Source organism: Ischnura elegans, chromosome X, assembly GCF_921293095.1.
Source record: "Ischnura elegans chromosome X, ioIscEleg1.1, whole genome shotgun sequence".
NCBI lineage: Eukaryota > Metazoa > Arthropoda > Insecta > Odonata > Coenagrionidae > Ischnura > Ischnura elegans.
In genome coordinates, this window is record NC_060259.1 from 81,727,122 (window position 1) to 81,740,356 (window position 13,235).

The following is a 13,235-nucleotide window of genomic DNA, read 5'->3' on the forward strand; positions in this document are numbered from 1 at the left end:
TTTAAATTATACTTCATCTTAAATTCCAATGAAGTGTGCACTGATTATGGCTTCCACAACACCGACTGCCTCCTGGAAATATCTACATGTGTGCCTGATTTTTGAATGAATGTCATTATAGAATTGACCAAGTCATTCATTCGCATCATTTTCTATTCTCCTCTTCTTTTTGTGAAAAAGGAGTGAGTGTGACTATTGTTTTATTAATTGCTTTCATACTTCTTTACGTGAAGTTTATGCTAGGTTATTTCTGGTAAGTTACATCCCTCAACTCATAATCTGTGGTTGCAATATCATCTGATTTAATTACTAAGGTCTTCTCTTCTTTCTGAAATTTCATTCATTTCTTCCCATGCTGTTAACTCAATGTCCAATTGTGGCCTTCCTTTCGCCGTTGAAATTTTTTTCATCACTATGTGGTGAACTAAGTCATTACTGGTGAAGCCTAGAGATGGTCTTCATAGCGTATTTGGAGCACAGAGCAGTGTATTTTTTGCTTACTCATCATATTAATTTCTATAACTATATCTCACTAATCAAAGATATATCTTGCATTATTTGTGGTAGTTTGTCAATTATGGTTTTTCAGGTACAAAAGGCATAGCAGAAAGTAGGTTAAAGTTGAGGCCACTCAACTGCATAGATATGATGACTATAATTTACTTCTCTAGAGGCCACAGATATTGATATTGTAAAGGTTTTTTTTTTACAACAAGTGATTTGGTTAGTGGTTATGAGTACCTTTTTAATGCAAGTTTATGTAACATTATTGTTGAAAATTGAGAAATTTATGCTTGCTGACAGGTCGGGGTTTGGAATTACTTGGTTGGCATTCAACTCGCCCAAAGCTTGGTATGGGTGCTGCTCTCACCAATTAAACAAACCATTTGGTGGGAACTCCAGAGGTAAAGAGCAAAGGTTTCTTGAGAATGGTTACCTCCATCTTAGAGAATAGACATTTATTAGTGTCATATGAATTTAGTGAATTGGGCTTTTTTAAAAAAATGATGTTATGCTTTTGTGTACTGTTAAACTTGCAAAGGCTCCTCAAGCTCTGCACTAGGTTAGAATTTTTATTGCTGATAAATTTCAGGCAGCAGCTTGTAACCCATTCTCGAAAGATCTCGATTCGAGAGATCTCGAAGGCAAAGATTATGGTGTTGAAATGTACAGAGTTTGATGACTCAGTGTTTGATTGATCGGGCCCCAGTTGTTGGGCTGGGAGACTTGAGTTGTTGGGGTATAGTTTATGTAAAAACGAGAATTTGAAAAGAATCCAGATTATCACATCTAGCCTCCATTGTTCAGTGATATTTCAGCCCTCGGTAACAATGCCAGTTTGATCAGTTGTGCACCACCTAACATCCGTGTCGAACCAGCTAAAACTTCAAGCCTCTGCATTTGCTTTTAGGATTAATAACAAGTAGCTTCCCAAAAAATCATCAGCAATAATTTTTTTTGCTGTGTTGAGAGAAGCTACAAAGGTATATGTAGTCCGTAATATGCTCCCTAAAGACTTAGATTGTTAATTATGGGTGTTTGTTTTGTGGTTACGCTTCTGGTTTCCATGGCATGTCACTTGATAAACGCATTACTCCTGTGGGATACGGGACTTCAGTCTAGGCTCAATGTTTTCTGTATTTGTCAGCCAGAATCTTGTGACCACATCATGTTTTCAAGATTCTGGCTCATCTTTCTGATGTTCCTCTGGTGTATGGGATTGCTAGGCATGATGCTGATCTTGTTGATGCACTCCCCTCAGTGATATGCTATTCCCTGGGTGGGCAGAAGTATATATCCTCCACCTAGGGGCCCTTTTCTGGACCATTCCCTTGAAGTCATTCTTAGGTAGTAGTTGCTTCTTTTCTGAATATAATGACTCGGCATCAGAAATGGTGAATGCTTGGTGGAGTAGAGAGGTTACAACTGAGGCTTTTTGGGGAGGTGGTAGTGTGACGTTGCATTTAGGTATCAGTTTGTGTGCTTTGTGTTGCTATAGATGGCATGTCCGAGGCTACCATCTTCTTTTCTATTTATCTGTATGTCTGGGAAGGCTAACTTGCTTTCTTTCTCCTTTTCCATTGAGAAGTGTTGCCTGTTCAGTCGTGCCAAACACGTATTTAGTTCTTTTGAACTGTGGCGCTAGATGACAAACATGTCATTAGCATAGCGTGCCATTACTTGTTTTTTTGGTAGATGTTGATAGAATCTGTCTCGTACTTCTCTTGAGATTGGCTACTACAAGGAAAAGTTGGCCTAGTCATTTTTGTGGCATTCTAAGGTAAATTTCTTCATTCAACAGAACGGCTGGGCCATTGAAATGTGGTACTTAATCACTATGGAATGTTATGGAACAAGGGAAATAACGTATCAATTTTAAACGAAAACTTTGAATTTAACTTTTCTCATTACATAGATGTTAATGTCATCGTACCGAACGCATTGCTTTGTGAAACGGTAGAGGAACATGTGCACAGTTAGTCGTTGCTCTAGATACATATGTATGTATACGTGTATCCCCGTTGTCTATGCAACCAGCCAGTCACATGTGAGTTGTAAGAAAGTGGTGTGTCCAGGGGTCCAATGCGCTCTCATGAGTGAGCATTGAAAATCCTCGGGCTTAAGGAAAACTTCACGATTCTGATTGCATTGTGTAATATTTATCGTTTTTATATTATTAACTGCTGGAATACCGCCTATAAATTTCATGATACCTTCTTTAGCAAAAAAAGTCTACTTATTAAGTGTTGGACTTTCGTGCTTAAATAACTGATTCCTAGTTTCGTAGGTATCATTTATTCGTTAAAATCCAATCAAGTATAGTGTAAGTCGACATTTTGTTGGGAATAAGAAAAAATATACATTTTCCATTTCCAACTTTTAAAAAACTGTTGAAATTGGTTTCGTGTGTAAAATGAAGCCCACAATGCAAAGTGGGGAACAACATTTTTAGAAAACATTTGTTTGCCGCTCATTTTCTTATGCTAGTCATTGTTAACCGCACTTGGATGCATGAAATTTCTTCGTTGACAGTATGACTTAGCACATGGAAGTTCTACGTTATTTTCAGTTGATCAACTTTGGAGAGAGGGAAAGGGTAAGCTTCGTTTTTCCCCGTGAAGCTACAGTTGTAATTGGCATATTGTTTTCGGTCTGATTTTCCTATTTAAGTAAATGTAAATGTACAATTCGCACATCTGGCATGACAGAGCTTCAGTCGCCGCAGCGTCGTAAAATTACACGAATCAAAATTTAATTTTACATAGTATGGAAGTACTCAAATAGAAAAAAATAATTTTCATGTACATATTTCTCGACTGTATTCATGAAAATGGAGGATGTTCTAACAATAAGAAGGTAGCCAGGACAACTTTCGGCGGGGTATTCATTTGGAGTAGTAATTTAGACGGAGTCCATTTGACGGGGTACACGCATCACTACCACCAGACCAATCGTATTTTTCCTTTTTTCGCTGATTTCCATTTCAAACTCTAGGTATCACCTTGAAATTTCAGATCACATAAATGGGACCTTTTGTCAACTTTTCCCTCCTCTCAAAATTTGAAAATTCGACCTCAGTATTTTCTTGGATGTAAATTGTTCCTATTCGAGATACAGTGCAATTTTTACAGCGGTTACTTATGTTCAAGATAAAGAACTTATCTCTTTGATACGAATAATGCTTCTCGGAAACTATGCTAAATTAAGATCTATCGAGGAAGAGTGATGCGTCCTCTTAATACCATATCTCCCATAATTTCGTAGGAAGTAGTAATCTCTGGCGTGACTTCGTGAAATTTCCCAGTAATTACCGAGGGAGAGCTTTGGCTTAGGAGTTCCGAATTATTAATTCGACAAAAAATAATGTGGGATTACTTAGTCACAACTCTTCATTTAAAAATCTCGTGGGGGTTTGAACTATGACTTCGGTGCTGGCGGCGCTCGCGAGGCGCAGCGAGAGCGTTGGCGTTTCACCGCCCGGTGAGCCGACCACGTGACGAGGGGGCGCCTTCCCTCGCGGCTTCGGGTGTGTTTACGGTTGAGCGTGGGAAGGAGCGGCGGGGTCCGGAGTGGGGTGGCGGAGGGGGCCGGGCGACACGCACGGTGGGCTGACCTATACTTGGCTGCAGCCGCCAGTCGCCGTGAATGTCTTCCCTCCCTCGGCGGATAGAGGGCGCGCGGCCAACTCGGTTTTTGGAACTTCCCTCGGACGTACGCGGCCCGCGATGTTGATGGCGCCCTGCGAACTTGTGCTCTGCGGTCTTGGGTAGTCTAGTGAAGTTTTACATGGTTGAATTTGAAGTGCGCAATCGCCGATTCTGGGGATGGCCAATACAAATTCTCATGAAATAATGATGCCTCTTTGATTAGCTACATTTTATCTTCAAAGAATAATGTGAAAGGTGTATTTACACCTCAGGAGGCCTAAAAGGTTGTCATAGCCGAGTGTCCTGGAATTTGTGGCTGTGAATAATCCGTGACATGTTGATATTTTTATTGAAAAGGGAAAAATGATGCGATGATGAATTTGTAGCATTGAACTATGGTCGAGGTGGATGCAAGATTTTCATGAGCCTACCCGCGAGATGTGGGCGAGTAGGATGTCTGGAATATGTTGTGCTCCTTCGTGCTTCCCTCCGTTGCTTTAATGGTTTGGATATGCCTTTGATATTGAAATAAACTCGTGAACCTCGGAAGAAGCCTCAGGGGGGAGGGGGCGAAATCGCCTGCCGTAATCGTGCCCGACGTCACCAGTGTGCGTGGGGATCGCTTCTTCCGGCGAGCGCGTCTCGATCCTCGGTGCGCTCGGTCGCCATCGTGCGTCGACCGCGACCCTCGCGCCCGGCCGCGACTCGCGGGCCGTCTGCGAGTGGATGTCACCGCGTGGCCGGTTGAAACGCCGGCAGCACGCATGGGTCTTGCCGAGAGTGCGATGGCCCCTTCGCCGGTGAGGCGGTCACCGTCCGCGCGGGCCCCCGCAGCCGCCCCCTCGCAGCCCGGCCGCGAGGAGACGGCTCGGGTGGCCGTGCTCTCCGACGGCACGGCCGCCTTCTTCAAGGGTAGGCGCCGGTCCAACTCCATCTCCAGCCCTCGCCTCGACCGCCTGTCCGAGGAGACAGGTAAATACGAGCTCTTCACGCCGATTCCTGTGCACACGTGTTCCTCTCGTATGTCCTCTTTTTGTCGCTAACGTGCATTTAATGAATCGAATTATATTCTAATGATGCATCGGTCTAATGTCGCAGCAGGCAACTTGCGTGCAGTGTGTTTTTCAATTTTCTTACTGGATAATTACTTCCTGTGATGGAAGTTTTTTTTCGTTGCTGTTGTAGGCCTTTGGTTAATGTATTTTGAATGTAAAAACCCTTTCGTTTCGCGCGCCGTAACCTCTGGGCTTCCATTTGATGTCTTTTGTAATGATAGAAGTGCTTTTTAATGTGAGTTAATCGGATTTCTTGACGTGGGACGTACTTTCCGTACTTCTTCTATTTAACCGTGATTATGAACGTGAGTTTGGAAAAAATTACGATATGTATAATCCATTATTGACAAGTTAGGTAAGTGCTGCGTGAGGATGTGATGCATAGTTGTTCCCAATGGCGGTTTAAAATTTAAAATTGTCACTGTTTCCATTTTGTGGATTGTGAATCGTTCTGTGGTGATGCAGTTGATCGTCTTTTTTTAACGTGAGTCATTTTCCATCATGAATGACTGGTTAATGCGAATGTAAAATATCATTATTTGTTTTTCGTTTTGTCATCGATTCGTCAGCTAAGGTGCTTCGAAGTCTCTGGCTCTTCCTTCGTGGTTATTTTCATCTCGGGATGTTTTCTGACTCCGTGTTCTATTTGACGCGTGTTTAAATTTGCAGTTCCCAAGTTTTGCACTGTTTTGTTTGTCATTTTTAAAATAGATGAGGAGGATGTATCAACGATGTAGTATGTGTGATGTATGTGATCAAAGCATTCATTTGTAAAAATTTTTAAGCTTTTCTAATCTGAAAATATTCTGGCTCCTTAGGATTCCATAAATATACAGAAAATTTTCACAGGTTTTGTCATTCTGTGGAAAGTGTATATAACGGTGTTATGCCTGATAGTAAACGTTTTTTTGTTTGCAATTGATGTTGAACAGTGAAACTATTTAAGTATGAGGTAATCCCTCATTGAGGCATACTTGGATGCTAAATTCATTCTTAAGTACCGGTTTAGATTGAGGTAATTTTCATCTTATCATGTTCCAACTTAGTAAATGACAAGTATATCTATGTAGTTATAGTTGAACTCATACACAATTTTTTAAATTAAAATAATAGCCTTCTCAATTATTCAGCTTCGTCTTTCTAACCTCCACGAAACACCGTAAGTCGTATGCACACCGTGTTGGAGTCTTCTTATTTATATTTCAAATTCTCAGGCTGTGAAATTTGATTTATGGTCTCTTACGCTTCAGCACCCGAGTTCATGCTGTAGTTATTGTAACAGTCGATATCTCATTTCAATGAATTTTTAGCTACGGTACCTCAGAGTGGTGAAATATAGCGAAATATACATTGTTATTACCCCGTGAAATCCGTAGCAATCGTTTTAATCACTCACAATGTAAAGAATACAGAGTGAAAATTGTGGTTGTGGTGAGATCATGGGACTTCTCCTCAGTATGAATAAAGGCCTCTCGTAATCAATGGGACTCAATTGCTCTCAGTGATTTTTGGGTATGTCGCTGGTTCGGGTTTCGGCGTAACTTTGCTGAATCCCACTTTATAACATCACTGTCCTATGCTGAAAGCTAAGCTTGAGTCCCCCTTTCCTACTTCACCGGTTGGACCTTTTACAACCATTATGGTGACATTATTAGGGAGTGCGGTATCTTTCTCTTATTTCTGTGGACTCATTGCTGTGATTTGTCGTTGAAAGTAGTCAATGTCTTCGTGAACGGCGTGGTCCTTTCTGTGCTCTCCTCTACGGCTTCGGGAATTCTTATCTCTCCGCCGGACGGGAAGCAATATCCGTCTGCTTTCCAGCTGATAGCTGGACTTGCGAAGATAACTGTCTTGTCTTACGTCTCCGTTCTCACCAGCTCGTCGCTGAAACTTAAGATTTGGTTTGAGAGGGGTTTACATTGACTCCGTCATTGGCGGATTCAGGGGGCGTCATAGGGATCACCCCTCCCAAAATTTTATCTAAATTTTTAAAATTTTATAGTTTTTGTATACTTTTGAAGGGGTACAGGTGGTGTATATGCATGGCTACAAGTCCCAAACGTGAGAGAAATTTAAGTTGTATTTATCGTAGAGGGTAGCATTCCCTGCAAAAACTTTAACCCGGGAGATCGTCCCTCTCTCCCGGGGAGTATTCCTGGGTTTATCGTCGAATTTCTTCGCAGTAAATTCTCATGTTCACCCTGAAAGTCGGTGTCACTTTTATGGCCGCCATTTATGGCGAATCGGTAGAAAATAGTGGTGAAGCATTATTTACTTGTTCAATTTTCATGGAGCATTATTTTAGTTCCTAACACTTCTGCGTTACTTATGGGATGAAAAGGTTTTATTAATTGCACCAAATGGTGCGGAATGCTTGGAAACGAGAGAAGGTGCTCCGTCGAAGTACTAGCTGGATCCGACGTTTAAAAAATATTATGTAGAACTGCTGTGAAAATCTAAGCAGAGAATTTAAATTGTATTAATCTCTTTGACACGAAGTTTTTACTGGAGTAGAGAGGTGGCAACGGAATGGCTTTGTAATAGTATTTTAACTGGTTTTAAAAATCCTTATTCACCTAGTTAGAAAATTTACCAAATGGCTCCGTTTTGACTTCGGTGGCGGAGATGTTGGACTTTTTGATTCGTATTATTTGGGTGTGTTATTCGCATATTTTTGGTGGTATAACATAAAATAAAGTTTAATGTATCAAAGTGATATTTGTACGATACAACTAGCTTACGTTGCAATTAAATTTCACTTTTGCATGTATTTCATCCATGAGAGCGAATGTGAAAAAAATATTTCAATTTTTCTCTCGTGAGTGTAATTTCGGAAAAAAATATTTGGTACATTTATGCAGGTATGTTTTCATTCGTCATCAGTATAAATATGAGGTTTTGTTCGGTCTACCTTTAGCGGTAAAGTTTATTTTCTGCAGTAAGTATTTAACCGTGACGGCGTAAAAATGAAAGCCAATTCATGAGAATGTGTCGCAAACTCGAGTACAGTGAGCAAACTCGGATTTTTTCAATCGAGGTTCATTCATCATTTCCGGTAAATACCATTGTTTACAAGTTGTGTGAAGTAAAATACCTCTAGCCATGGATGTGAGTTTAAAACTTGGGCACGGGTCTATCTCCGAATTCTGCCTTGCTTTTGGGGATCGGACGAATTAGTTTGGGGATGATTTTTAAAATTAGTGGAATTAACTGTTGGCATCTAAAGGCGAAACTTAGGCATTTGTATGGTTATTGAATACTTGGCATCAACATTTGCCGTATGGATAGTTACGAGTTAGATTTTTGGGGATGTAAGTGCTTGTGAAAACTAGAGTTTACAGAAGACTGATTGAGGGTTTAACAATCAAAGCAGAGTAATGTAAAAGCCTAGTGTGAGCGTTAAATGTTTTGAGGAACGGATGAAACTTTTTTGGGCTCCGTTGGAAAGGAAACACCCTCACGGAAATAGACTTAACACCACTATTCCATTCTCATTGTTAATCAGGTGTGATTTTTTCGACTAGGGAATTTTTTCGATGAATAGATCGTTGGACGATCAGAGCTAGTGCATTTGTCGGATAGATTGAATAATTGTAATGATTTTTCCTCGCAGCAGAGTCTTCCAACGTTTGTTCATTATCGCTGTCCTTATTAATTGTTTTACTGAACCAATCTTGAGATATTTTCAGATTTTTTGGTTTTATATCATGTAAATAAAACACAGCAGTTCATTTCTACTGCCCGATTCATCGTTATTGTATTATTTTTACAAATATGAAGATTGTCGTTTATTGACCGATATATTTAACGTCTGTTATTGGATCATCGGTCGATGATTGAAAAAATCGTGCTCTGGTTAAAGTTTCCCATATTATTTTTGCAATATCAAGTCTATGGACGAATTGTTAGCAGTGTTAACCGCACAGCTGATTGAAAAAAAACTCAGAAAAGATGGGGTCAATAAGTTGAATTTAAAAGATAATTAATGATGCAGTAAATGAAAAGTTGTATTTATAAAAATTAAAAAAAATTGTATTGACTTAAAATATACGGGAAAATTGGTGTTAAGGATATATATAAAGGATGAAATGTGCCATGAAAAAATAATATGGCTTAGCCGTAATTCAATCCCGGCTCTCCCGATTTTTGCTTAGGTATGCTACCCTTACGAGGTTGCTTGTTTCATGTGGTGCTTTGGTATTAAGGATGTCGTTTATCAACCTATTACCCTACATATTGCCAATTATCCCGGATAGTAATGCTATTGGACATGCTCGGTAGCTGAAAATCGCTCTACACATTAATATTCTAATAGGTGAACTACCGATTCGAAAAAACGACCTATTAAGCTCACGCTGTTAGAAATTTTGATGTAGTCCATGTAATAAAAAGTCCCGCGAAGATTGTGACATTCTAATGTGTAAAGGTCCCATTTTTGAACATTGTCACCTATATTATCCTCGACGGAGATTCGTGGCTGACATGAAAGCCTATACAGGGTGGAATGGTATTGATTTTTCAACTTCCTTCATAACGGCTTCATAGATAAGATCATAGCCTTTGATAAACCCGTGGGGGCTTTATATAAACAACTATGTCAATGTTTCCTATGGATTTTTCCATCGGCCTTGCGATTCGAAGTAGGACGCAAATCCGTTTTATGAAGATTTATGTGATGCGTACCGATATTTCAGCCGTGAAATCAATCCGCAGATGAAAAATTGGGAAAGCAGTTCATATGAATGTTACGACTCTACTTAGGGAGTCAGATATAATCAGTGTAAGATAATTGTTCAGAAACATAAAAAGGTGCTGCCGTTTAATGCTGATGAAGACGCACTATTGAATTTCTTGCCGTATGAAGGTTTTGATGCGCACTGCCATTTCAAATATATGGCCGACAGTCACGCTGAATTGAAATAAACATATAGAGTCTTATCGTATTGTTATCAGGATCCCCCATGTTTTCGCGACTCCTGCTGTTCACTTCTTCTTGTAGATTGTCCTCTATTTGACCCGGGGGTCGGGGGAAACGTCAGGGTTTTCTATTAATCACGCCGTATGACTGATGCAGATTTTTTATTTCTTTTTAACCGTGGACCACCAGGGCATCAACTTAGTTAATCGGCTGACGTTATTTTGGTGAGTTCTGTGCTAATATAGGGATTGAGTTTACCTTCTAAACGTGCTCATCTACATCTTTACCCGGATGGAAATCAGTCTGAACTACTAATCACCAAGGATAATGGATATACATTTCCACGTCCCATTTCGTTGAAAAATGTTTCCTTCTCAGTGCAAGAGACGATGTTTCGTAACTTAAAGAGAGATTAATAGGCTATTTTTCCTTATGAGTTCCCTCCGGAAAACTGTTTTATAACCCCAAAAGGAATAATTAGTCTATGGAATCAGTCGCGAAAGTTTCCAAGTAGTCATCATCACTACGACACGTTATTATCTCTAGGGATTGGTTTGACTTTGGTGTCCTATTTCTTTTGTCAGCCGATGCCTTAAGTTTTGCATGCTAGTAATTATCCCATCATTCTTTATTTGCTCCTGATACCATAACAGAGGATTGCCTCAGTATATCTCTCCGTAAACCCTATGGAATATAAAGTGAGAATTTAGTCTACGCGATTAAGAATCGCAACCATGGGCCTTTTGGATTTTCGAGACAAAGAAAGATTTTTCCCTGTTTGCGCTTCGCGAGTCTCCTGAACAGGAACGGATCAGAGAGAGGTTCCGGGCCCTGGGCCACCCAACAAAGCGTCAGCCTTTCGCTAATATAGAGTTAATGCTCACAAAATCGGAGAAAAAAACAGAAATAAACCATTTTGTACATGGGGATTCAAAGTGAAGATGGGTTGTATTTAGTTATTACGCATTCATCAACATTGACGTGAGATGGTTAACGCTGCTGTTAAAAACACTTTATCCGTTGGCGTTCTTAATGTAGCTCTGAACGCAACCAGTGGCACGCCAAGCGGTATCATCGGAAACACGAGTGGCACGCGCAGCTTTTTGTGTATTTAGGAAGACGAAGAGCTCAATTTGGTACCTATATTGTTAATAAATTTTCTGAAAGTTTTGTTACGTGTATTTTCTGATATTACTTTACAAATTGTAACACCTTGAAACAGTCTTCCACAAAAATGGACCCTGGGCCACCCACATCATAAATCCGGCCCTGCCCCTGGAAAATTTTTATTGCATCAAACGTGTCCTTTCGATGCATGAATGATAGTTCCTTTATGTCTCGAAGAACTATCCTAGTTTCGTTTTTACGGCATATTCAGGAGCTACACAAATTTGAAAATTGCATTAATATTCTCTCCTAAGCTTCATTGTTGTTTTTCACGCATGCTGGTATTTATGCTATAATTTTGGGTAAATGTCGCGTCAAGCCTTAAGTGTCTTATGCTCTCACAAGTCCTGTTCTAATGTAGCCTTGCCACGCTCAGCTGCGCGTTAATTTCTCGGAAACCGGAATTGCTCCTGGTTTCTCAAACAACCCGCTCGTCTCCGATCCGGAGAAAGACGATATATTTTTTCCGTCGCCACAACCTTATTCACTTTGAGACATAACCCTTGTTTTTGCTAACCTTTGCTTTGTCCGTGTTATTTATGAAACCGCTCTCTGTTGCGAATCTATTGCTCTAATCCCTCGCGGCCGCAATGGCGAATCAGGTTCTACCCTTCCGTTCGGTGACTTTTTCCTACCATAGGGTAGTTTCCTTCATCAAAGAAAACGAAATGCAATGATTGCGATTCCTTTCCCACCATTAGTGTATTCATAATATACAAATTATTTGGTTTTAGAAATCCCAGTTTAGACGACTGGCAACGGTCAATTTTAACCTCATTTGAAAAAGGACAGATTGGCGCCAATGCGATTCCGCTCCACGTGACGTCACAGGGATCTAGTTTCTATACGAGTAGATAGGAGTTTTACATCGCCTGAGATTACCATTGCATGCATGAGACACCTACCTCAGGGAAACATGTCTTAATAATCAACTATTAAAACTGCCTATGGTCGGAAAGTTTCCTTCGTTTGATAAGGTATTAATAATCCTTATTTAAGCCAAGCGCTATCTGCTAGCAGGGTACTCAGATACCTGCTAGTAGCCTGCGTCGTATCAGCGCTCAAGCCTCGCCCCAAGGTCACCTCACAAGGCGGCAGGGGGAACCAGAAATACTTCACACGGACTTTTCCAATCATTCCTACATAGCCGTCGCGTTTTCGCGCGCTTGAAAATTTTCACTTTTTATTTAATCGCAAAAAATAGATATGGTCATTTAAAAATCTAATAGCGTGAAATACGTACTCCAGGAGTAATAAATCTTTCGATTTGGGCAATAAAAATAATAGGAAACCACCCTATTGTGGCGTCGCTGATATAATCATAGAGGGACAGAGAAATTAATATTTGTAGGAGTTGAAGGAATAAAAAAATTGCATTTTCGACGTGGTGATTTATTTTGTCCGACCATGGTTACACACCGAGAAAATTTTACGCGTTAACGGAACCATGGTCGGTCACCTATGTCACAACCAATCACTATGCCGAAAAAGCAATTTTTTTATTCCTTTAACTCCTGCGATAAAGGATTTCCACCAAGTCACACCCGCTACTATTATTTAAAGTTAAACTTGTTTTGTTGAATATTGCCCGGAGAGTTTTTCGTCGGAAGGTAATGTTCAAGTGACATTTTTCGCATGAACTACTCCACGCTAGTGTGGAACGCTCAGAGTAGTAAAAATTGTGCGTTAAAAGTTCATTTGGATTAAAATTTACGGTTCCTTGGAAAATTTCGGCAAATTATCGGTGAATGAGCGTATTTTGTTTTTCTTTGTGTAAATTCCGTACGGAAAACTTCAAATGGAGTCTTTGCCAATCGTGCACTTAACTAATATTTGGTTGTTTTTGCATACCTATAATGATTGTGTGAGTATGCGATAGCAGAAATATTACGGAGTGCGGGCACGTAGGTTGTCAATTATCCTATTTTTCGCCGATTCGATATTCTT

General features: G+C 40.2%; 1 protein-coding gene across 3 annotated transcripts in view; it reads left to right on the forward strand.

Moving 5' to 3' along the window:
* The window catches only part of LOC124171910 (ras association domain-containing protein 1-like), a 61,032-nt gene that overhangs the window by 19,668 nt on the left and 28,129 nt on the right, over nt 1–13,235 (forward strand). The window contains exon 1 of one of the 3 annotated variants that reach the window (XM_046551323.1): nt 4,131–5,120. The exons of the other annotated variants lie outside the window; for them this stretch is intronic. Within the exon in view, the coding sequence (XP_046407279.1) occupies nt 4,913–5,120 (208 nt within the window). The 5' untranslated portion in view covers nt 4,131–4,912. Of the gene's footprint in view, nt 1–4,130; nt 5,121–13,235 lie in introns of those variants that run through there. 3 annotated transcript variants of the gene reach the window in all.